We start from the raw sequence: 26,898 nt of genomic DNA, 5'->3' as shown, positions 1-26,898 counted from the left end.
GCAGTGTAGCAACAGAGTAAATCACCAGAGACTTGATCAACTTTTTTTTTTTCCTAATGAGTTACAAAATAATGTTACAACTTATTATCTACTACATCATTGACGCTAATTTTACAAAGGCATTAACACAGATTAAGAATATCCAGTAATATGCTTCAAGTCAGTTTTAGATGCTTACCAGGAAAACAAAAAATCCTAATTTAAAGCTAGATCCACTACAGTATAAAAAGCAAATAAATGTGTATCCTCAATTTGCAGTCAGCTGGTTTTTGTTTCCAACGAGCTGTGGATGCAACAGGCATACATACACTTAGAGAAAAAATCACTGAGACACCAGCTGTGCTGGCAAGCCACTGTAATGGTATGCTCTTGGCAACGGAACACATGCGTGAGAGAATGAGTTTATGCTGAACAACTTTAACAGTGAGTAAAAGCCTTCACACACCATACAGTAAAGCTTCATGTGTACTGGGCAGTGGAGTAGCTTACTGGGACAATCTAGGGTATCAACAGAACCTCTCAAACACAGAAATCTTGCAGGAAAGCACTGTTAGGTTACAAATATAGCAAGATGGGCAATAAAAGTGAAATACAATCCATCATATAAATTTGCCTCTATTTTAAATATTTTCTTAGTGCACTTTTTCTCATCTTGCAGCTTCACTATAACTTACTATAACAACTTCAGATTGAGGTTCAAAAGCCAGTTTTTCCTTCTTAGAAATATAAGCACAAGTAGCCAGGAACAAGATGCACTTTTAAAACAACTATTTTAATTAGAAACTAATCATTGAGAGTGGTGGGGAACACAGCAAGGTCCCAAGTAACTGTTTGAGACTTCTTCAAAACATCCGTGTCCTGGGTTCAGCAGAAGCAGTCATTTTTCTCCTTCTCAGGAGCTGGTGCAACGTTGTGTTTTTGATTTTCAGCCTGGGAACAGAGCTGATAACACCGATGTTTTAGTCTGGCCAAGGACTTTCTGAGTCTCATGCTCTGCCTAGGGAGGAGGGGAAGCCGGGAGGAAGCAGAGACAGGACACCTGACCCAAACTGACCAAAGAGGTATTCCATACCACAGCACGTCATGCCCTGGATGTAACCGAGAGTTACCTGGAAGGGCTAGGGCACTGCAGGGTTGGAGGAGGTATTGGTTGGTGCTTGGAAGGGCTGGGGGCGGGGACAGGGGAGTTATCGGTTGGCGGGTGGTGAGGTGTTGTATTCTCTTCCCTTGTTATTTCCTGTATCATTACTATTATTGGTGGCAGCAGCAGTGATTTGTGTTATACCTTAGTTACTAAACTGTTCTTATCTCGACCCGTGGGAGTTGCATTCTTTTTGATTCTCCTTCCCATCCCTCCAGGAGCAGGGGAAGGCCAAAAAGGGGGGTTGGGAGTGAGAGAGCAACTGCTTGATTTATGGCTGACTTTGCTTAAACCATGACAATCTTGCTGTATTCATATTCTCTACCCATAGCCTCCTCTGTCTCAAGGTAAACGGACACACTCATGAAAGTAAGCCCACTACTATATACAGGTCTTCAGCAACATCATGAATACATCCACAACAAATGCATAAAATGGCTATTCCACAGTAGTCTTAGATTACACAAAACTCATGTGTCCTCCTACATCACAATATTATCAAGCTCTACCAATATGCTGAATTTCCTCAGTTGAATACTGCTGTTAATTATTCACTGTAACCTCATAATCTCATGAACACAAATGCACAAGCCCAAAAACTCCTTGTCCTAAAAACCTCCATTTTAACCCTTTCAGTTATTTATCACCTTCTGCTCTAGGTGAAACTACTTTGTGACTCAGTTTTCTGCAGCAATATCTAAGACTCGTTTCACTTCTGTGGCAGCACAATTACTCTTTTAGGTTAAGATTCAATCACGGACACTAATGCAAAAACAACCAGGAAAATGGCATCTCCCTTAGGAGAAAGTCTCTTGAAACATACTGGGCTTCCGTGGTGCAAGTGTCAATATCCATGACTAGACCAATACAGGTACCAGCTTTGACCGTATTTTACATTTAAAGCAGTGAATTTCCAGAGACACTTCACTAACTCCTGGGAGCACATCGTAACAAATGAGCAGATAATTTGTCCAAATTTGTCTAGTGTCTGAGCAATAGGTAGACAGAACAAATTTTTTGCATTTTTAAGAAAATTCTTCCCAAAGAAAGGGGAGCATAAGGGCATCACACTGTTCTATCAGAGACTCCTTCAACAATTCAGAAATAATACTGTCATAGATGTTTATAAACATTGTGAAGAGGATTTCCTCTCCTCAAATTCAGAGGTAGAATGTCTACATTGTTTTCAGAGCAGATGGCACATTAAAAATTACTTCTTGTCCATTTATCTGGACACCATACAATCATTATGTCCTGAAACGTGGCTCTCTAGAGCCTACACATTCACCTTCTCCTGTACACGAACACTGCATCAAGTCTTTCACATGCAGCAATTTTAGATACTAGTTCCAAGCACCACAGACAAGTCAAAACATCTTTTAAAGAGGCTGTACCTGAATGCCCTAATTTGTTGCAAAAGCCTCAGGTAAAACCTGAGATTTCAAGCAATTCAAATATACTTGTAGCAATGTAGACATAACAAACAATATTTCTAGCAAAAGTTATCTGAACAACATGAATGTGTTTCCTTTCTTCTCAAATATGTCTTGTTAGGTTAAATATCATGTTAATATTAATGAAACAACAGACTCCTCAAAAAATACATAAATGTACCCCCCAAGACATAAAGCAACACATGAGAACTGCCTTGTTTTCTAAGAATGCACCCAAGTATGGCTCTATTACTTACCTCAATTTTATCTGTTTTTGCATCTCCCCAGTAAAGCTTGTCTTTTTCCAGATCCAGTGCCAAGCCATTAGGCCAACCCAGGGATGTGTTAACCAGAACTCGCCTTTCTGAGCCATCCAAATAAGCACATTCTATCTTTGGACTTTCACCCCAGTCCGTCCAATACATGTAGCTGTAAAAATAAAAGAGGGGAAACAGCCTATGTATGTAATATGCAGTCAAACAAGTGTCAAGATCTGCCCTGCTTTTGAAAGAACCTACTAACTTTCGCCAACTGCAGGAAACAAGTTGACTTGAACTACAATCACTGATGACAATCTAAAGTTTGAACATTACATAGATTAAACTATTGAAAATGGGCAGTGGACCAATTCTTTCATAGTTATGATAACATTGAAGACACAGAGAAAGGAAGATATAACCAACCACACAATGTATATGTTCACTGAAGAACACTATTATTTAGAAATCACTTTTTATATACACAGTATTAAAGGGATAAAGCAAGGGAAATCTAGCTATTTCCAGAACATCTGACAAATTATACACACATCATCCCCCAAAATGCACCAACCACAGGGCTACCAATAAACACAAAACTTACCCCATTACAGGATTGAGCACTATTGCTCGAGGTTCGTCTAGGTTTTCTGAGATAAGGATCTTTCTTGATGTCCCATTCAACCGGGTCACTTCAATGCGGTCTGTTCCAGTATCAGTCCAGTACAGGTTCCTTGCCACCCAATCCACAGCAATACCATCTGGATGATTGATTTCTGTGGTTACCAGAGTCTGTGCTCCAGATCCATCAAGGTAGGCCCGACGAATTGCCCGGACATCATCATCAGTCCAGTAGATGTAGCCTTCCACAGGATCATAGTCTATGGCAATTGCGTGCCTGATATTGTCTATCTGCAGAATAATGTCAGTGAAATCTGGCATGTCCAGGGAAATCCGCCTCAAGTCAGTCCTTCTAGCAAGCAGCAGGACTTCTTCAGCACCTGGGGAGAAAACCATTCTGGGTATCATTTCCTTTCTTATTGTGGTGAACACTTCAATACAGCACAGCAGGCTGTGAACAGCCACTGTCACTATAAGAAGAGATTTCCTTGAAATAAAAACATGAAACTTTCATCAAAATGCAGACTTGTCTGAGCAGGGAGTTATTCCTAATCAGTTCTTCACAACTAACTACTTGTGCTCGCACTCTTATTTCATAAATACAGCGTCTTTTTCCCAGCCTCCTAAACTAATAATGAACACAGCAATCTCTAACTAGAATCATAAAAAACCCAATAAATTTGGTAGGTGTAGTTCCAAATATTTCATCATGTTATATAGCATTCCTCAGCCCAGCCAAACTTCCCACTAGCTGTATCGGTGCATTGGATGGACTTTTCACACACAAACCCCACATAATAAATGACATGGGCTAACAGAAGACTTGACTATTTTGTAAACAAATTACATTAATGATTTACTCCACACAACCCAGCAAGAAAGCAAGTTACAACTACAGCAAGTATTTCTCATCTGGCTAAAGTTAATGCAAAGCTAATTCTAAGGCAGTAGGACTGCTGTTCTTTTCGCACCTCTATTCCTCCCCACTTCAAAGTTTCACTGCTAGTGGAAAGGGTGCCAAACAAGAAGCATATCTGAAAGACAAATGACATCTTCAGTGTCATCTTTCTCACAACTTCTTTTATCAGTACAAAACAGGACATTTAGTTGCATAATGCATTTTTCCCAGATTCACCCCTGCATGCTTCAGCACAGAAAAAGCAATATGAGTATGTGTCTGTCCTACCCTGTTATTAAATTGATGCTACAGATTCAAAACTGACAAGGAGTTTTTACCATTTAGCCACACTCCAAAACAAGAAACCAGAATAAAAGTCACTTGCAGCATTTCATCCAGATCAGCAAACACCAGCAGGAGGTGGTAACTTCCAGTTACCACCTACAGCAAAGTTGAATAAAAATGGCCAACGTGGGACATACCTTTTGAGCCCACCAATAATAGCAGAAATTCAAATCCTCATGAGAATATTCTTCTAGGAATAATTCACATCTACACATGCATATGGAGGTCTGGAGGCTTAGAATTTGAATCTATTGCACATCAAAACCAACTTCACATTAATTTTGGGATCTGCACTGTGCCATTTGCTTACATATTTGGAAATCAGAGGTTAGTTTCCAAATACTTATCTCAGAAGCTCTGAAAAGAAATAGTGCTTGGGCTGCAAGGAAAGGCTCTAGGAAAGCAGTGTTGTAACATCCCCCAAACAAGCTACACAGCACCGAGGACACAGTTTAATGCGCACATTGAACTACCTCAAGTCACAGCAGCTCCTGAACAAAGAGGTGCTGAACTTCTCCTTGCCATGGGCTACTTGTTACCACTTCTGTATCACGTATTCTCACATGCAAGCACAGCATGGTTGTGTGTTGCAAACCACATTAAAGAGCTGATCCAAACAGGAATGAACTCAACAGAAATAAAGCCATCAGCCAAAGTTAACAACCAGACCGGTTTGCTGCAGAGCTCACAAACACTTGTTGCGGGCTCAGGGAAGGACAAGAATCATTCATCAAGATTGCTTCTCCCAGTCAGTGTTAGCTGACGAGGTTTGATAACTACAGCATCAGCTGCACTAACAAACTTTGAGGAAAGGCTTGAGAAGAAGGAAAGAAACACTAACTCAGAGCTTAAAAACCATGTGGAGAAAATGGAGGCAGGAGAGCCCATTCTTGGCAGCAAAGCAATGGAGATGCCTACCACCAAACTTACACAGATTTTCTGACTTCAAAAGTTGCAAAATAAAAAACAGTTTTCAGGAAGTGTTTCATGTGCTTGAAAGTTCTGCTTGCTTCTCGGGACACAGCAAAACTGTTGCCCAAGCTGAGAAGGTGACAGTCTCAGGTGACCAGACAACTTAAGACAGCCCCATTCCTCCATTGACACCTTAGGTAAGCACAGCAACAGTTCTTAATTTTTTCAAGATTCCTTTCTGTTAAGGGAACATTGCATCAGCAATCCTTAGAAGGCACTGCAAAAAGCATTCATTTTCAAAAGTTTATAAATCTGGATTTTAGCACCTTTACTAAATAAAAATAACAGGATACCGAAACCAGTATTTGATATTTTACATTATCAAAGAATTACAGAACCTGGCCTTGAACACTGCCAGGGATGGGGCAGCCACAGCTTCTCTGGGCAACCTGTGCCAGTGCCTCATCACCTTCACAGGGAAGAACTTCTTCCTGATCTCATCTCAGTCTCCCCTCTGTCAGGTTAGAGCCATTCCCCCTTGTCCTGTCACTACAGACCCTTGTCAAAAGCCCCTCTCCATATTTCTTGTCATCTGTTTAGGCACTGGAAGCTGCCCTAAGGTCCCCCCGGAGCCTTCTCTTATCTAGGCTGAACGAGCCCAGCTCTCTCAGCCTGTCTCCAGAGCAGAGCTGCTCCAGCTGTCTGAGCACCTTTGTGGCTTCCTCTGGACTCGCTCCAACAAGTCCATGTCTTTATGTTGGAAATTCTATGCCTAAAAATGTTGTTTTACTTCCTGAAGAGTGAAAAAAAAAATTAAAAAATCAATCAAGCAAATGTTTTCTTAAAAACGACCATGGTGTACAGAAATCTAATGTATAGCTTACACCTCCTCTTCTACCGTGCTGCTTTGCTAGATGTACATTCCAACAAATAATCTTTTAAAGATTAATTAGGTAGAATAGCAAACAGCATGAAGGAAAGGTGAGACTGTCAACTACCTCACTGGAACTACTGCAGAGTACACCAAATGTGAGAGTTCCGAGACAGCTATTTTAAAAAGCTACCGGGAACAAAAGCAGTCCATAGTCTGTCATGGTTTTCTCATTCTCTTCATCAAGGATTAGCCCAGGAACAGTGGTCTCGGCGCTACACTGATTATTTCTGGATTAGAAAACAGGTCAAAATCAAGACAACATGAAAAGCACCAACTTCAAGAAGAAAGGGAGGATCTTCAAAATAGTAAAAGGGCTGTATTCAAAACTGATCTATGCTGTGTTAAATATGTGGTATTTCTATGGAGCCTGTTCAAACAGAAAGTCTTTCAGATCCCTTTTATTTCATTAACTATTTGGGTGGACATTTTCTTAGAAGTATTTATATGGTATCAAGTCTCATGGTACTAAGGATTACACACACTTCTTTTTCCTGACATTACCATCTCCAAAGAATTTACAGTGCCATCAGACACTGTTTTGTCCAGAGAATGCTAGCTTGACCACAGCAGAAGTGAAAAGGAACACAGGTCTTATTAAATAAGGATTAATATTATCTCCATATTATCTCCAACAGGAGAGATTGTCCACGACCAAAGAGCCTCTTTACAGAGAAATTTCCAAAAGATCCTACTTCTTAATACATTTAAACACACAGAAAACATTTGATTTTCTAATGCAAATTAAAATTACACCTTGATAGCCAAAGCAAGGGGGACAGAAGGGGACGGAGGGGGGAATTACTGTTAGAGAAGCACCTTCAAATCAGGACACTGATCTGCAACTGCAGAGGTTAGAGAGCATCCTACAACAGCATAGCAAGTATAGCAGAAGCAAAAGTTATGTAGCACTTCTTGCTTGTATATTTCTGAAATATTTCACTTGTGGGAGGCAAAATAAAACCTCCTGTTTTGTGCAAGTTAAGTAAAAATTCAGGCCTCAACACTCAATGTAGAAAAGTGGATGTATCTGGGCATCCAAACGCCGTACGAACTCTTCTGAGTTTTAAACTATAAATTAGTTTTAAATTGTTTTAGCTCAACTGTCTTAAAAAGTGAGCAACACTGCAGCTGTTCAGCCACCCACAGCACTGTGAGTTTCATATCCACCTTAACTTCTGAATTTCCACTATATTAATGTGTCTGCAATCACAGCCCTAATAATTAAGTACGAGTAGTATGAAGCAGAGGAGAATTAAATATGTGCCTAGGAACTGATAACATAGCAATTACAAATATTACATGTATTTCTAAAGACGATCAACATTACAAGCAACATTGCATGGGAACTGACAGATAAGAATCGAGTGTATATGTTTTGCCTCTTCACACAACTGATTGCAGTCTCTGATGTGCTGTTTCTGACATTTTCAGCTGCTCTGGCTATCCGTGTAGGCAAATACTACTGTAGAAATATTCCCAAACTCAGGTCTGTCCCGTGAATATCCGCAGCTGGAAAACGAGCAGGGAGAAGGCATCTTTTGTCTGCTGACATAGCAGACCAGAAAAAAAACACCTTCAGGTGATAACCAGGACAGTAGTTGAATTGCATGATTCGTGAGAAATTCTTCCAATTTCTAACATACCTTTAACTGAGACTTATGGGGAAAAGAAATAATAAGGGGAATGAGCTACTTGGCCAATTTAAAGTTCTGGCTGCTTGGCAATCTCTACTATAGAGATGCTTAAAACTAAGTCAAATTATTACACAAGATTCCTGACAGACGTGCATCTACACCCTTGGACACTGAAAAACACGTGAACAGAGAAAATGTTATCACAGCATATTTCACTCTATTTCACCCCCTCACCGCCTTGGAAGTTTGCAAAAGAGCATTATTGTGGGTAATTCTGAATAGGTACAAAAATCCTGGCTTAGTTCAAAATCAGAGACTTGGTTATAACCGTATTTTGTTAATAAATTTCTGCTAGAGAAAGAAAAGAGTTGGCAGGAGGCTCTGAGCACATCCCTAACAGATGAGAACTTCACACTGGTTCTCTCTAAAAACCTGGACAAACACGCTTGTCTGGCTCATTAGTTTTATCTGTATCATGGAGGTATTTTGATTATTAACGTTGGTAGGAATGTTTTCAAGGCTACGAAAGTGTTATGCCATGACTTGTCTACTGTTATCCTAGATACCCTAGAATCTGCCTAATACATGGCAGCTAGCTATTTTACCTAGTGCTAAAGTGCTACAGCATTTATTTAATAAACTTCATCTTCAAAACCTCTCACCACAGTCACTTTTGTAACCACATGATTAAGAGATTCCCAGCAGAATTGCTAACTGCTACAACATGGTCATATATAAACACCATACAATGAACAAAAGCCTTTTTTTCAGGGGAGAGGGAAGTGCAAGCTATTCCAACATCACAATTGCAGCAACCAAACACTGCAGCAGAAGTTTCTGTGAAGTCCCCTATACAAGCCACAGATCACAAAATCAGAAAGAATTAGGTCCCTCTAAAGTCTCCATTCAGAAAGCATTTTAAAAGACTGAAAAATTGTCTTAATTTTTCCAACTGTTTCAAACTTTGAACTGCTTCTTTTTCTGTCATCTTTTTTTATTCAACAAAACCTTTCTGCAGACCTTCCACAGAACTTTTCAGTTTTGATGAAAAGCTGATGAACTGTTCTGGTTAACATGCAGAACAATATCTGAACTTAAAATGCAAAGAGAACAGAAAACAAAGTAATACCATTCAAGGCAGTTATTCTCACTCCCTGAAGACTATATTCACTCTATGCAATCAAGAAATCCTACACAAGCAGGTTAAGAGACTTCTTTTTTTGCTCATATATGTGATGATTTCCTCCCCTACCCAATAATCAAATATTTTTAATATCCATGCTAGGTATAGTGTTTGCTTTGATTTGGTTTGTGCTCTCATTATTAAAAATCCACGCTCCAGTGCTGGAAATGGCAACTGCACTCTATTTGTAAAATTAAGTACAATCGAAGCTGACAGCAGCGAAGCAGGCAATCCCACCAGCTTGACAAGAGCCTTTTCTATTCTTCCCTTGGCCCACTTCACATTTGACAAGTGACAAGACATCTATAATACAGTAACAAATGCTCCAATTTATTCACCCAATCTAAACTAATGTAGACTGCAGTGTCTGCCTCTGCTAATCTATGCCAGAAAACGCCACGCTATTCCTTTCCTATTTGTCTGCCTGCTAATTAGACTTCAACAATGCTCCATTGTGAGACTCTTCCCCCAGTTTTATGTATGTGCACGTGCATGCATCTGCATGTACACACTTAGGCTATTTACAGGCAACTTTGGAAATCTCTGTATTTGGCGGGGGGGGGGAATGACCAGATAAACTGTAAAAATGGGAAAGCTTTTAGCTCTTCCCCAAAGGAGAAAATAGTAAGCACTTTTTGAAAACTGTGCTAGAAGTACCCTGCCTGCAGGCAACTCTTTTGCAAGCTGTTTGAGCACAGCTACCTCGGCACTCTTGACAAAATAAAATGATTTATCGGAAAAGCAAGGGATTTTGCCAGTTGCTGTAATACAGTGAGTTACCTGGCAAAGTCTCAACATATGGCACAAAGCATGGCGTAGGGAGGAGCGTGCAATGCAGAATATGGGTGTGGGAGAAAAATTAATTATTCTGTATGGAGTCTATAAAAATAACTAACATTGCCACGCAGTCTTATAGGCTAGCCAATATTCAAAACAATGACAACAAGGCTTAGCAGTAACTGCTCTTCACACCACAGGAAAACCGAAGTAACAACACTTGCTGTGAGATGTTTAAATCAACAACACTTAATTAAACCCCATTCCTGCTATTCAGCTTCCACAGAAAATAAAATATTTAAGGAGTTGAAACAAACTTTGGTAATGCCTAGAAATAACGGAAATTCTTTTTATATCATAGAAACACAGACTTGTTTGGGTTGGAAGGGACCTTAAAGCTCATCCAATTCCACCCCCCTGGCACAGGCAGGGACACCTTCCACTAGACCAGGTTGCTCCAAGCCCCATCCAGCCTGGCCTTGAACACTGCCAGGGATGGGGCAGCCACAGCTTCTCTGGGCAACCTGTGCCAGGGCCTCACCACTCTCACAGGGAAGACTATATTCTCCCTGGGTACCTCAACAGAATCAGTTACAACATAAACAGCACTATGCATCCCAGTTCAGGTATTTATTTATCTTCCAGCCTGAGGGGAAGAGAGCACTGTTTCATACTGCGTGATGTTGAAGGGCTGGGAAAAGCTGTCGAGGTACTCTCCTACTTGACACTGCAGAATGTGGAAAACACGAGAGGCAGATCAGGGTTACCACCTTAAAACTGAGAGTTGCGTGCAGTGGGAGTATGCAACCAACAAAACAGAAACAGGAAGGGTTTCTTTGAAAGAATGTTTTGAGTGCTCACATTCAGACAGGCCTTGATTTAATTGAAAGGTAAGTAGGCAATAAGGAAAACTAACACTTGTGACAAAGAAAGGAAATACCAGAGCGCTCACGTAACTCATAAATTACATCATATCTGTCTGCATGTTACAGTGAAAAGTTGTCTACTGTTTCTTCCATTATCTCAGTAGCTGAGTTCCAGCAGTTACTTTGCCTGAACCACAACAAAACCCCCTACAATTCAGAGATTTGACACATTTATACCGTCATTAAAAAAGCCCTGCAAACAGAATATTAAACTGTACAGCTGGTAAGATCATTAGCACAAAACAGCAGACTAAGACAAAATTAGTTTCTTCCAGAGAAAGCTGCTGAAACACAGAAGCCAGTTACTTACTCTAATTTAGGACTGAGCTTACGTGAGACACCTAAAATTTGTGCATACTCAGTATTACACGTGGGAGCACAAAGCTTTGTAAAGTTACTACTGACAGAGCAGACAACTCAGGAGTTACTCCTTTTGAGTAAGTCTTAGAAATATTTACTCAATATGACATTCATGTAACAGTCATGACTGCATGGGCAATAAACAGTATCAAAGGTCAGCACAATTGTCTGGCTATCACTGTACCGAGCAAAGAATCTGCCCTTATACAGAGGATTCATTCAAAGACCTCAAAGCAGCTGAGCAACTAAGTCTTACCCCAGACCCTGAGGTCTGTCTATACCATATGTGCTTTAAAGAAAGAGAAGAGAAAGTTGGAAATGTTAAGTGGTAAATCTGAATGTTAGCTTATAGATATCATAGTCCCGGATTCTACTTTGTATTAACAACAGAAAAAATAAAAGATCATCCCTTTGCACAGAATTCTTAACAGTTCATAAGAAGCCATAGGAAAAAAGATGGGCCAAGAAAAAGTCTGCCAGAAATCCTCACTGCTAGAAAAAAAGAACAGCCTCTGGATTGTGGCATTTCATTCCAAAGCATAGTTTCATAGTTTAAATGCACCTATTCTCTGCTGGAGATATAAAATACCACTGGCTCCAAGTAAGGAATCACTGACTTGAGAAGGGGCAGCCATTTTACCACCCGTTCTGTTGAACAGTTTTGGTGGTGACACCTTCAAATAAACACAGAATATGGTCAAAAATTTATTACAATCTAACAAGATACACACTCAATTTTTTTTTTAATACTGAACAGGAATACAATATTTGTCCTACAGCCCTACTGCTGTTGACCTCTAATTGCAGACATTTCCCACTCCCTAAGAGACCTTGAACATGTTAGTGTCTCTGCATTGCTGTCTTCTTTTACACAAACAGAAACACTTTATGTCCCGTGAGCACTCTTTGAGGCTGACAGCTATATAATGCTTTGAAGTTTAAGCATTAGTTATTATGTTTAATGTATGAGGAAGCCACACAAAATTCAATTCTGAGCTAACACAATCACCTGTCAAAGGGTAAACATAATGGAAAAAAGTTACAAACAACTGTAAATGAGGGCTTGCAAATCTAGGGGGCATCTCAACCTCACTGTTGTTACATCAGTGCAGCAAGAGAGCTCGAATTATCACTGGGTCTTCGTAACTTTCCATGCGTAGGTACCATGGTGAACACAAGATAACAAACTTTACACATAAACCTTCTCAGTGCAGACCCAGGTTGTGGTTCTTCTGCAGCATAAAATCAGAATCAATCCAGAGACTCACTAGTGCTGAGGAAGAAGGTACCATCTCTTAACTAGCCAGTGTTTCAGAGTCCTGGAAAGCAGTCATCAATCTGAAACAGGTACCAAAGCCCAAAGAGAGTTTCATTAACTAGTCCAGCTAAATCACTGACAACAGAGCTGTAAGATGAGACGGCAGACCTTCTAGAATACTCCTCACTCCCTCCAGGTTTCCTCCTTGTAGTATGTGTCTAATAGATTTTATCCAATGAAATTATAAACAAGGCCATTTCCACTAACAAAAGCAAGGAGAAAACAGACTCAAAACAAGCAAGATGTACACATGAATGAAAGACAAAAAAAGCACTCATGAAATTTTTATGAAATGGAGTAGAAATAGAAGAGGTAGCATCTAGATTTCCTTGACTGTCATGTACCCATTGCTGGACAGTTTTCATAACCCTGTCTGGTGTATTGGAAAGGTATCTCAGTGAAAAATAGTCCCATGTAATACTATTTCTGAGTAAATAACACCTAGCCCATTGTTTTAGTGTTAAAGAATCAACAGGATGTGTTTGGAGATTAGGACATGAGTGCTCCCCTTCCCAATACAGCCCCAAGCTAAACTCTGATTCTGTTTCAGTATTAGCCACTGATATGCAAGATTTTGCTTCCAGCATCTTCCAAGTGCTAGAAGACTGACACTTATATTAGGTTATTCACATAAGGCCAGCAGAAGCTTTCTCAGGTACTTAAAAGAGTTGATTTACAGCAATTATCCCAAATAACAAATGTCGCCCTAACCCTTCCCTTTCACAAAGAGGCTGTTCATCTCTAATTAGCAGTTTTCCTACTTAATCAGAATGTCTGGATTAGTCCATACTGTTTCTCTTTATTAATCAGGAAGATGTGTTATAGCAAAGGGACCTCCTTCTCTGAAAATATAATAAGGGAAGCTGACTCTTCAAACACCTGAAGTTAGCGCTGCCTTTTCCAATTATGAAAAAAATTTCCTCTTTTTTCACTTGAGCAAGCGGATTTTCCTAGTTCATTTGATAAACTACAGCTGGCACACCTTCCCGGCAGACAGAAACCTGCGGGAGAACTCATGACAGTCTGGTGAAGTTCCTGATGACTGGAAAAGGAGAACTAAAAAAACCCTTAAAAAAAAATATCTAAACCAACAAAACACCAAAAAAAAAAAAAAAAAACCCACAAAAAGCCCCCACAAACAGGAAAAAGGAAGATCCAGGGAATCAGAGGCTAGTCAGTCTCACATTGTTGCCTGGCAAGATCATGCAGCAGGTTCTCCTGGAAACTATGCTAAGGCACACGGAAAACAGAAAGGTGGTTGGTGACAGCCAACATGGGCTGTCACCATGTTCACTAAGGACAAATTGTGCCCAACAAATCTGGTGACCTTCTATGATAGGCCAGAGCAACTGTTTAGAACCAGAGAGAGAGCAAGAACGAATCAATACCAAAAGCCAAAATTAAAGAATAATGAACTATTCTTTTAATGCTGACACAATACTTACAGCTTCAGCAGACCAACAGTTATTTGTTTAGAAAAAGTGTAAAAAGTGTAAAAATTTGTTTAGAAAAAGTGTAAAAAAACCCTGAATATCACAGTTTTAATGCATTGAGACGTAACACACAGCACAGCAAACAGTGGTGCAGCCTGTCCTTTAGTTCACGTTTCCTTAATTACCTAGGCCCATTACCATTCAACACTGTTCGTAAAGAGCTACAGAGCTCTCACACCTGAACATTACCAATATATCACAGTATCACAGTATGTTAGAGATTGGAAGGGACCTCAAAAGATCATCTAGTCCAATCCCCCTGCCGGAGCAGGAACACCTAGATAAGGTTACACAGGAACGTGTCCAGGCGGGTTTGAATGTCTCCAAAGAAGGAGATTCCACAACCCCCTGGGCAGCCGTTCCAGTGTTCCGTCACCCTCACTGAGAAGAAGTTTCTTCTCAGGTTTAAGTGGAACCTCTTGTGCTCCAATTTGTATCCATTACCCCTTGTCCTTTCATTGTTTGCCACTGAGAAGAGCCTGGCTCCATCCTCGTGACACTCCCCCTTTATATATTTATATACACTAATAAGGTCACCCCTCAATCTCCTCTTCTCCAAACTGTAGAGACCCAGCTCCCTCAGTCTTTCCTCATAAGGGAGATGCTCCACTCCCTTAATCATCTTGTTGCCCTGCGCTGGACTCTCTCCAGCAGGTCCCTGTCCTTTTTAAACTGAGGGCCCCAGAACTGGACACAATATTCCAGATGAGGTCTCACCAGGGCAGAGTAGAGGGGAAGGAGGACCTCTCTCGACCTACTAACTACAGACTATATGTATTCTTCAATATCCAAGAGAGCTGAAATCATCTAAGAGCCTCAGGGCTTTTCTGCACAAGAGTACTTTCTGAGAGAGATACACAGTAACACAGCTCTATTTGTGCCAGGAAAGCCCCATGCGGGCACAAATTTTGAGAACACAATGCTTTTTTCCCTTGCAGACAAATCGCCAGTAGCATTTGAGTAATTCACTTGAAATCTTAACATCAAAGAAACTAATATGCCCAAGTGACTTTGTACTTTGGCGCTTTTGCTCAAGCCAATAGGAACAAAATGCAGACATGGTGAACACTGTTGCATCTGTAGTTCCTGATACGACTTCACCACAAAGAACTTGTACAGAGAACAAAAAGTCAATTCCTTGCAACCAAGAATTTAATTAATAAAAGGGGGAAGAGAAGCACATGGATGTTGGCATAAGGCAGACAGGACAACAAAAGATGTGGAGCTTGGGAAAGAAATAATCCATAAAAATGAACCAAAAGGCCACATTCTTATGCAAAATGAGATTTCCTGTTCCCATCCCACTTTTTTGCTCTCCTTTGACAGAACACCCTTGACAGATTGTCTGACCTGACAATGGAAAGGTGAAAGCACAGTACAAGCAGTCGCTCCTGCTTGAGCTATCCGCCAAAACCCCAAGAGCAGGCTGACCTTCATTCCCACTGCCAGAAACATGAGGTCAATATTAACGTTTAAAAAGGTTGTCCTGAGCTCAGCAACGTTTGTTTTTAGAGCTGTGAAAAGGAAACTTTCCAAAGCTGGAAGGAGGAAATAGAAAGGTCTTTCAGCAGCTGCAAGAACTAACTTACAAGCCTTTCAATTGCAGCAGGATGAGCTAATAAAGCTGGCCCTTAAACCCTAGAGATTCAGTGTTCAAATTCTGCTTCGAGTTCACAAATGAAAGCAATATCTTATGCTTGCTAAGTACTCAGAGGAATCAAGCCACATCAGAAAATGACTATACTATTTGACTAGACTCATTGAAAATACATTGGAGACAGGCAGCAGAGTCTGTTGGCAGAACGTTCTCCAAAACCTTGCCTCCTAGTAATTGCCTGCTTTTGTAAGATGCATTTTTAAAAGAGGCTTCCTGATCAATGCTAGTACAAAGTTTTCAATGTTTACTACTAGACTCAGTCAACTTCCATACAAAATACGCATAGTTACACCTTTCAATTAAAGCATATTACTTTAGCTATTACACTTTAAACAGCTTTCTACTAGGCATCACAGAAGGGTTATACACAAGCCTGTCCTACTGCTTCTCAGTAACATGAACAGCCACCTAAAAAACTATTTTCTCTAGCTCAGTTATCTCAAGCAGCAAACCTTGTAAGTCTTTTCACAGAAAGCCTTGCCTCACTTTTAAAAATTAAATACAATGTCAAAAAAACATAAACTAGACCCAGGAATTAAAAATTCCTAGTGCAAATTTCTCATAAACCCTTCCCACAATGCAGCCCAAAGGGAAACAGAGGGATGATTAATCTTCAGAACCAGAAAGACAGTATTGTTAGTTTAAATCTTGATTTTTCTGTACAAATTATTTCAGTATAAAACTAAGTGAAGCGGGGGTAACTCACTGGGTTATCTCTAAAATAGCACCTTGACTGAATTATTGGCACATCTGTGTACAGAACATCCCAAGCATAACTTCGAGATGCAACTCGAAGGCAACAGGTTGGCCACCACTACTGCATCACTGACCACTACTGGACAGTGAATGGGGGGAAGCAGAAGTCTGTCTATGGTCCACTGTCCAATCAGAAAAATGGCCTACAATAGCTTACTTCTAATAAATTTTTTCTACAATGGGCTCCACATACTACTTTATTCCTACAGAGAACTGGTAACACATAATACAGTCAAAAGACACAAAATACAGCCAAAATTCTCCAGTTTCTGATGCAATGGATTGCTCTAATTCATAAAAATTACTCTGTGACTGTAGAAAAGCCGAGCTCCTACCTGATTTGCAAGTCCTGCCATCGTCTTCCAGCTGCACACCAGTGGGGCAGGCACAGCTGTAGAAGGGGTCTCTTGGAGAGAGCAGGCACAGATGAGAGCAACCACCATTGTTTTCTTCACATGGAGTGTGAACTGCAATAAACCAAACAGATTTATTTTCATATTTCTAGAACCATTAAAACCCTCTTTTCTCCATGAGAAAGAATATACAGATTCAAAATGACTGGCACAACAAGCAGAGGAACCACAATATAAAGTGTTTGATTCTCTCCTGTTCAGCATCTCACTTCTAGGGACACCTAAATTGAGATGCACACAAGAGCTGATTTTGAAAGAGCTGACAGCTCGGCACATTCACACTCTGCAGTTCTTTCAATGTTTCTAAAGCTGAAACAGCTAACAGCTTTGGACTTCGATTACTTTGTGGATGCTGCGTCTGCAAAGTATCATGAAAATGGAAAACAGGGCTTGGAGGATGGTGATGGGGGTGGGGGAGACCACTTCTAGGAAAGAAAGGAAAACACAACAATTTGTACGATTCCTACATCACAGTCGTGCTGCATGTTGGAAATACCTTGGAAATCTTTTTCAAAAGCTTTCACAGCAAGACATATCTCTGAATCATCAGGAAATGCAGAACAGCAACATGTAAAGTCCTCAAGTTTGAAAACATTAAAAAAAAATTGGGGGGAGGCAGGCAGGGACAGGATGGGGACAGGCACGAGAAGTGCATGTACCTACCTCATTTATATGGGGGAAAAATGGCAGCAAGAGATCAAACTCTAACCACAAATAATTATGAACAATATTGCCAGCTATTAAAGAAAAAAAACCCTGCAAGTTGTGCAAGATCTCTCAGTTATAGTTTGAATAAGCATCTGAACTGCTTTAATATAAAACTACAAAATTTCCAGCTAATTTGGCTTGTGTTACTTCCACTGACAGTCACAAAGAGGGAAAAAAGGGAGAGGAAGAAATCCAAGCCTGATCTTAATGAAGTCAATGGCATCTGAGCTATTTTCAGCATATGCCATTTCCCTATGCACCATATTTTCTTTGTGACTGACCCAGAAATACGATGACCCAAGGCTGGGACATTCCATGAGCTAAAAGCAATGCCAGGAATTCAGCACAGACAAACTCTTATCTAGAGCTGTGAGATAAACCGGGGTGCTGTGCATACCCGACAACCTCAATGAAAACTTGCACGTGTTCCATCACCAAGATGATCTCCAAACTTAGAATCATAGAACAGTTAGGGTTGGAAAGGACCTTAAGATCATCAAGTTCCAACCCCCCTGCCATGGGCAGGGACACCTCGCTCTAAACCATATCACCCATGGCTTCGTCCAACCTGGACTTGAACACTGCTAGGGATGGAGCATTCACAACCTCCCTGGGCAACCCATTCCAGTGCCTCACCACCCTAACAGGAAAGAATTTCCTCCTTATATCCAATCTAAACTTCCCCTGTTTAAGTTTTAACCCATTACCCCTTGTCCTATCACTACAGTCCCTAATGAAGAGTCCATCCCCAGCACCCCTATATGTCCCCTTCAGGTACTGGAAGGCTGCTATGAGGTCTCCACGCAGCTTTCTCTTCTCCAGGTTGAACAGCCCCAACTTTCTCAGCCGATCTTCATACGGGAGATGCTCCAGTCCCCTGATCATTCTTGTGGCCCTCCTCTGGACTTGTTCCAGCAGTTCCATGTCCTTTTTATGTTGAGGACACCAGAACTGCACACAATACTCCAAGCGAGGTCTCACGAGAGCAGAGTAATGGGGCAGGATCACCTCCTTGGACCTGTTGGTCACACTCCTTTTGATGCAGCCCAGGATACGGTTGGCTTTCTGGGCTGCAAGTGCACACTGAAGCTGGCTCATGTTCATTTTCTCATTGACCAGCACCCCCAAGTCCTTCTCTGCAGGGCTGCTCTGAATCTCTTCTCTGCCCAGCCTGTAGCTGTGCCTGGGATTGCTCTGACCCAGGTGTAGGACCTTGCACTTGGCATGGTTAAACTTCATGAGGTTGGCATCAGCCCACTTCACAAGCGTGTCAAGGTCCCTCTGGATGGCATTCCTTCCCTCCAGCGTATCAACCAAACCACAGAGCTTGGTGTCATCAGCAAACTTGCTGAGAACTTCTTTTGTTTACTTTCAGTCCTGTTTACTGACATCCTATAAACTCTACTGGAATAGCAAACATTATCTTCAGGGAAGCAGACTTTACTGGCATCAGTAAATAGCTGGCATAAATAAAGCAGCAAAACGAAAGTACAAAAGTTTCTCTCCTAGGCAAGAGGTGATTCTTCCCATAGCTACTCAATTATATACATTTCCACCACTGCTTTCAAATCCCACCTAGACTAACATAGCCACATGCAGCCAAAAAAAAATATTTAGGCTGCATAGTATCACATGCATACACAAAATATATACCACATCATGCAATTCTCAGTTCTCTTCACCTGCCTTCCTTTGAGGTAACATCATACACAAAGAAAAAATAGAGGCAGGTGTATGTTTCATATAAGAGCTCAGATTTAAGTCCCTTCCATACTGAAACATTCATCAGCTATTTGTTACATATTGAAGATAAACATGATCAAGTCTGGAATGCAAAAGCTGTACCTGTAAGTACAGGAACATTACATATTTTGTGGTAATTCTACTTAAATAAGTAATGATATGCAGTTTTTTCCAGTTATCTTTAAAATAATAGTGTTAAAAAGATGCCAGCTGAGGTTTTATCATTTTCATTCTAATATTTCAAATCAAAAGACGTCACTGAAGTACAGCACTGGATTTTGAATTTTGTTATCCCAAGTGGGATGATGATTGAGCTCGTATCAGTTCATGTTGGAATTTTCAAAGAAAGGTACAGGATTCAGATACTTACATACCTTTAGAAACCAATCTCTTGACAAGTATTCAAAACCCCGTAACTTCACACTAACCATTTTGTGCTTAATGTTTATCCTAATAAATAAGTAACACTCATGCAAAAAGTTTCAGGGGAAGTAAAACATACAGTATGGCTGCCGGTCTGGGCTTAAAACCTGGATGTCCATCGGTGAATACAGAGAAGACAGTATTTCTCTCCTTTTCTCTCCTGTCCTTTTGTTACAGGCATGAATGGAGCGCGTTTGCCAGTCCGTCCAATACAAAGTGTCCCCAGATAAGGTCAGTGCAAAGGGATGAGTAAGACTACCTTCGACAACTTTTTGCCTGGATCAAAGAAAAAACAAGGATTAAAAATGCATTTTTTCCACTTGTTACCATGCAGAAAAAAACCCAAACCAAACTAGGTTTGTAAAAACTCATAGGAACTGGGTTGTTTTTTTTAACAGATTCACTGGACCAATAGATTAATCTGGTGATCAGTGATAAACAGACTGAAAAATATAAAACAAGACTTTGCTCCTTCATAAAAATAAAGACAAGAGCGTACTCAATTTCATAGTGATGTGGTATCAGGTCAGTTCCACAATGACCCTTGAAAGACCACACTTAAGCTCCTTAACAAGCCTCTGCAAATACCCAAACACAATTGCCTTTTAGAGTCCTATATAAAACATGGATACATCCAAAGGATGTAACATGTTGGAGCAAGTCCAGAGGAGATCACAAAGATGCTCTGAGGCCTGGAGCAGCTCTGCTATGGAGACAGGCTGAGAGAGCTGGGCTTGTTCAGCCTGGAGAAGGCTCCAGGGAGACCTTAGAGCAGCTTCCAGTGCCTAAAGAGGTGACAAGAAATCTGGAGAGGGGCTTTTGACAAGTGCTTGTAGTGACAGGACAAGGGGGAATGGCTTTAAACTTACAGAGGGGAGGATTGAGATCTTAGGCAGAAATTCTTCCTTGTGAGGGTGGCGAGGTGCTGGCACAGGTTGCCCAGAGAAGCTGTGGCTGCCCCATTGCTGGAAGTGCTCAAGGCCAGGCTGGACAAAGCTTGGAGCAACCTGGTCTAGTGGAAGGTGTCCCTGCCTGTGCCAGTGGGTTGGAACTGGATGAGCTTAGGTCCCTTCCAACCCAAACCAGTCTGGGATTCTACAACCTGGAGGAAACACAGGTCTGAAGAGTACTCCTCCAATTAAAACATTACTTTTTTTGTCCCCCTATGCAATATATGATATTTTTCTCCAGAACTTCAGTTGTACTCAGGTCTTTGTTGCAGCAGAAAAAAGAAGAAACGACCTGGGAGTCTCTTTAAATTACCCCTCTTAACCTGGTCAGCAGCAGATTTAAATGTAGAACAGTGGCTGTATTCTAGTATCATAGCAGCTGTTTTCCAGAATACGTTGCCCCTATTTCCATCATTCTTAGATATCAAATCTCCCCTTCTGTAATTACATCCCTTGAAAGAGTTCCAGCCTATGTGCTTGCGAATGGATGGGTGCTAAGATGGAATCGGCAGATTGCTCCAGCAACATTCATTCACCATGCAGAAGGCAAATTTCATTTTTATTGTAATTCTGAAGGAATTCTGAAGTGATTCTGGGACAGAGGATGGTAGAAGCCTTTGAAACACTGTAAGATTTCTTAATTGGCAAGTCTGGGTGAAACCAATTTAGGAAACTTAAACTCTGTGTTTAAGGAACAGAAGCAACCTCCATAGTTATCATCTATGAACCAGTATTGAAGCCTACCTAGACATCAGAACCTGTAAGTCCCAACTTCACAGGCTTTTGTTTCAACACTTATCAGTGGAAGGCAAAAAAGAATAAAAATATCCTTTTAGAAAAGAGTTAAAATTAAGATCAATATTCATGGCATTTTATTAATAGGCACAAAATTTTAAGAAGGAAGTTTTATCATACTGTAACAATATGAAATATACACAGCTAAATGACATGAAGCTATTATATTGCACAATGCAGTTAGACACAAGGAATTACCAGAATGCATCCAGCACAGGAATATCCTTAAGCATGCATTTACACCCTCCAGGAGTTAAGTAAAAGATGTAAGAAGTGTACAACATTGAGCCTTTTTTTTTTTTTTAAATGCAAAAATACACTATTTTTTTCTAAAATATTGTTTCATTTACAGTTCAATAAAAAACTGCTTGGGAGGTGGTGGACATGCACTGATCTATCACAAAGCAATTTGGACAGATTGCTGGAACTGGTGTATTCAAAAGCTCGCTCCCCTTTGGGTGGCCCTTCCCTACCTTAAAATGAGCAAAATAGATGTTATTAACCAACTGCAACTGTTCACACATTAATGCAAGTAAAGTTTATACAATTTGTATGTGCATCATAACTGCAGAATCAGTGTGGAAACTTTACTTGCTGCCACTTGCATCCATATCAGAGAAATATATTCATGTTGTGCTGTATGAAAATCTCTCAGATTTTGAATTTTGAACGAGCACTTTCTTTCTATGAACCTGCAGCCAGCCTTTGAGCTACTACTCCCTTCCATAAAGGCCTTTTCCCTTGTCTAGACTTCTGTCAGTCAGTACTTGTCACATACTACAATGCAACCATTATCCAGCTCTTACACAGTGCTCTCAAAGGAACTTAAGAGTGTTTTATAAAGGGTGTCAATATTGCTATTCCTCTTTGATAAGTGTGAAAATCAGACACAGAATGCACCTCAGCAAAAAAAAATGAAAAACACTGTGGAAAATGCAGTGGGTTTTTTTTTCTTTTCTTGAGAAGGGGGGCGTGGGGGGGTGGGATATTATTCTTTTTCACAGATATGCATAAAATACAACTCCTCAAAGTCTTTACCAAAGCAAAACGATTTCATAACATAGGTATTTCAGATTTTTTGAAATCATAGAAACAAAAATGCCATTTTAAACCACCTGAAGACCAAAGCCAGACCAAAATGCAGAGGCTCGCCTCCTCGGCAGGACATTTCAGTGGCTGACAACATACTTCAGGGACCAACACAACCTGCCTATTGAACACTGCCCAGAACTGAAGGTGAAGTCTCCAACTTCTAGGTGGGCCCTGTCTGAAGGGTCACTTCTTTGTGTGTACAAAAGCCAAAACTCGACAGCACACTTGGTCCGGAGCCACCAACCAGAATTTCCATACTGTCCTTTCTACCAAGTTTTAAGAAAATCTGCTTCCTTCTTGCTTACAGTCTGAAATAAGCTGAATTTGGTTAATTTACAGGCGTACCACAAAGGACATGTTTGGATGAGGACAAGAATAAGTGTGTCTCAGTGTATATTTCCTGTTGAAAAAAAAAAGATACAGTAACAATACTGTAAAATTCCAGTCACTTGTTAAACATTAGATTGCCCAGGACCATGGATAAGCATCTCCAACTACTTGCAAGACAAACATGAGCCTAAAATTGAAAAATCCTGCTGTACAACAAGGCTATAAATAGTCTACAGTGAAACATTGATAGAAATAGTCTTACTATTAAAACTATTTTTACAGGACGTAAGGTTACTTTACTTTTTGCAAGGCTATTAAGAATTGCATTTAAAAAGAACAATAAGGCACTGGCATTATTTTAGATTACTGAAAAGAAATGCCTCAGTTCAAAATTTATGCATGAGGTGAGAAATAACTTACACTGTAAATAACATAACTTACCTAAATGAGCCATCCAGATTGGCCCTATGAATGAAACTCAGTTTTGCATCAGCCCAGTAAAGTTTCTGCTCATCAAGATCTATCGTGAGTCCATTTGGCCAATAAATATCTGAATCGACAATTATTTTTCGTGTGCTGCTGTCCATTCCTGCCCGTTCTATTCTGGGTGTTTCCCCCCAGTCAGTCCAATACATGTATCTGAAAAGGAAAGCAGAGATGCACACAGATTAAATCACAATACAAGGTGGTTAGGTTTAGGAACAGAAGGGATAAAGTATTTGTAGAATCATAGAATTGCGGAAGGGTTTAAGGTTGGAAGGGACCTTAAAGCTCATCCAGTTCCAACCCCCTGCCATGGACAGGGACACCTTCCACTAGACCAGGTTGCTCCAACTCCTGTCCAGCCTGGCCTTGAACACTGCCAGGGATGGGGCAGCCACAGCTTAATGTAAATCAAGCCACAGCTCCGGAGGATGCAAAAGAAGTCCTTCATAAGAGCACTGCCCCTGCATGGTGTATTCCCCTTCCTTTACAATGCTGGACAGCACCTGACTGTCATAAGCATTTACAACTAAGTATCACCATTGCACATTCTTGCACAGCCAGTTACTACAAGTTAATATTCTAAACCACAACTGAAGCAACTAATCACCAATCCAAGCAGGCAATGACCATAGCTGAACCTCCTTTTGCAAGTCTGTATGCAGAAAAGAATTAGAATCATAGAATAGTTCGGACTGGAAAGGACCTTAAGATCATCTAGTTCCAACCTCCCTGCCATGGGCAGGGACACTTCACATGACCACATCACCCAAGACTCCATCCAACCTGGCCTTGAACAATGTCAGGGATGGAGTCAAGCCAAGAGCCATGAAATCTGTTTCTGACAATAAATAACTAATGAATCCATGCAAACTTAGAATGTCACTATTTTAAATTTTGGGTGCTTTCCTCCCATCTCCCATCCACGTCCCAGTTTGCCTTTGTAACAAAAGATGCTCCTGTAAACTGCAGTAGCCCGGTAGCTGCTTCATATGCAGCTGGGGCCATCATTCCAGGCAAGGAAGAACAGGCAGCTGTACAGTTATTCCCAGCATGTCACTCACAGCTCAGGCTTAAAATGCTCTGATCTCCATATACTGCACCCCGATTCAGCTGTACCTCCAGTTCCAGCACCTATTTAGACCATTCTGGTCATAGTAACATATATGATCATTAGCATGTTTATCCCAATGAAGAGGAGAATATAGGTGAAAATACAGACAGATGGAAGACCGATAGAAATGACTCGCATCACAATGCACATACACTTGAGTGTGGGAGGGTAAAACAAGGAGTTTTCTAGTTGAAATGGCAAAGCTTCCATACAGATGAGTCCTCAGACTTCTGAGACAGCTCACCTCAGAGTGGCTGCAGCGGACTCGTGTCCCCAGATGCCTTCCCCAAAACATGTCAGCTCCAGCAGCCAGGACAGACTGACTGCTCCTGAAGAAGCGGCAGCAGTCGCTGAACTGCCCCAGTTCACAGGACAACCTATAAATATAAATTGCCGCTCATTTTGGTTTTCCTTAACAAGTCAGGCTGTAATTTGTGGCAGCTCAAACTGTGTGGGGAAGCAGCTATTGACAAACAACAGAAGCCAGGGAAAAGCAGACATAAAAGAAACTGTCTATGCAACCAGCTGCTGAATCAGACAGTGAACCGAATCTGGCCAAATACTCATTTTTGATCAAGTCAAATCAGTTCCCTGCTCTGACTCACCTGCACTAGCTTGAAATATTCAAAGGGCTCACTGAACCACCTCCAAAGAAATTAAAATATTAAGAAAAACCTGGTTATTAGTGACTTTGGGCTGTATTGCATGGCTATGACAGTCTCACACCTATACATATATCGAAATGTATAAATACAGACTAAAAAGGAGCTTAAACCAAAATCAAAAGTCCCATGACAGTTGTTTAAAAGCAAAAACAGAGGAGACAGAACTAGCGAAGTCAAATTAAACCTTAGAGGCAGGTTAAAATAAAAAGGATTAAAAAAATATCCCCAAAATTACCCTTCAAGCTAAATTCCTTTCCTCAAGCTTCTTACTAAAATAGCAGCCTGCCCCAAAGCATAATGCATTTAGGTGACAGAAAAGGGAAAAAAAGTAGGTAAGCCAAACAGCCCTCACAGCTTTTCTATGATACTAAAGGAGCTCTATCTCAAGAGCCCCCCCCACTAAAAACCCCGTTGCTTAATTTCATAGGTGATGGTTGTATATCCTTGGCCACGCAGAGGCTGCTGGACAACAGTACTTTCAACTTCACACATTAATTTGTCACAGGAAAATTACATTCCTGCATTTTAGCTCCCTAACAGATACCAAGCTCAATCCTTACCAAAGCCTGGTCATTCAGAAGTTTAAAAGTATACAGTATTAGCAAAGTAACAGTGCCACTAAGGAAGGCTAGCAGAATAAAGATGAATTCAGACAACACATAGGTCAATCTGAATGCAGGCAGTATTCTTTCAAAGCACTCCTCTCCCAGCTGGACTTTTTTAATGCAATGTATAAAAGATCATTTTTACTCTGTCACCACCTTGCCCTGATTGCAGTGTTTCTCTGCAATCCTGCAAGTATCATGAAGCTGATCTTCCTGGTGAACTTTGTTCAGAGTATGATGAGTCTCTTCAGTAATCAAGCACGTACTGAAGTAATCGTTTTGTTCCCTCACGTGCTACAAAGAACCCCTGTGGTCTATCACAGGAAAGCATGCCAAGCAATGGAATGGCAGGAGCAATTCTTGTCTCCATTTAACCCCTTCCCCTTTTCCAACAGCTTTTCACTTTTCTGGCAAGCAGCAGGTTCTGAATTGCCGTGAAATACAGAATATCAGGTCTGGTTTACATGAATTATATGAACTATAGCATATCAGTTTTCTCAACACAAGACCCCAAACTGGGAGTTTCAATATCACTGCAAGAAGAGATCAGCTGTACCTGCAGCAGAAGTGGGAATCCCTGGTCTATGTAAGCCTATTTAAAACCATACCACTTATCTTCTCCAGGCTGAACAAGCCCAGCTCTCTCAGCCTGTCTCCATAGCAGAGGTGCTCCGGCCCTTTAAGCATCTTAATGGCCTCTTCTGGACTTGCTTGAACAGGTCCATGTCCCTCTTATGTCAATTCATTCTCAATCCAAAAACAGCTTGTATCTGACCTTGCTATTGCCCTGGCCCAGCTGCAGGACCTTGCAATTGGCCTTTTTCAGCTCCATCAGGTTTGTATCATCCCACCTCTCCAGCCTGTCCGGGTTCCTCTGTATCCCATCCCTTCCCTCCAGCACGTCAACCACACCACACAGCTTGGTGCCATCA

At 40.9% G+C, this 26,898-nt stretch overlaps 1 protein-coding gene across 2 annotated transcripts in view; it reads right to left on the bottom strand.

The window, feature by feature from the left end:
* The window catches only part of LRP5 (LDL receptor related protein 5), a 126,619-nt gene that overhangs the window by 64,221 nt on the left and 35,500 nt on the right, over nt 1–26,898 (bottom strand). For both annotated transcript variants that reach the window (XM_061346848.1, XM_061346858.1), the window contains exons 3-7: nt 23,541–23,738; nt 20,012–20,208; nt 16,981–17,112; nt 3,436–3,832; nt 2,832–3,003 (exon numbers count right to left, since the gene is read on the bottom strand). In XM_061346848.1, the coding sequence (XP_061202832.1) occupies nt 2,832–3,003; nt 3,436–3,832; nt 16,981–17,112; nt 20,012–20,208; nt 23,541–23,738 (1,096 nt within the window). The remainder of the gene's footprint in view (nt 1–2,831; nt 3,004–3,435; nt 3,833–16,980; nt 17,113–20,011; nt 20,209–23,540; nt 23,739–26,898) is intronic.

This window comes from Neopsephotus bourkii, unplaced genomic scaffold, assembly GCF_033783945.1.
Source record: "Neopsephotus bourkii isolate Nb327-2 ecotype Australia unplaced genomic scaffold, CSIRO-AGI_Nbou_v1 NB_42, whole genome shotgun sequence".
In the NCBI taxonomy this organism is placed as follows: Eukaryota; Metazoa; Chordata; class Aves; order Psittaciformes; family Psittacidae; genus Neopsephotus; species Neopsephotus bourkii.
This window is presented reverse-complemented; position numbering and strand designations above follow the sequence as displayed.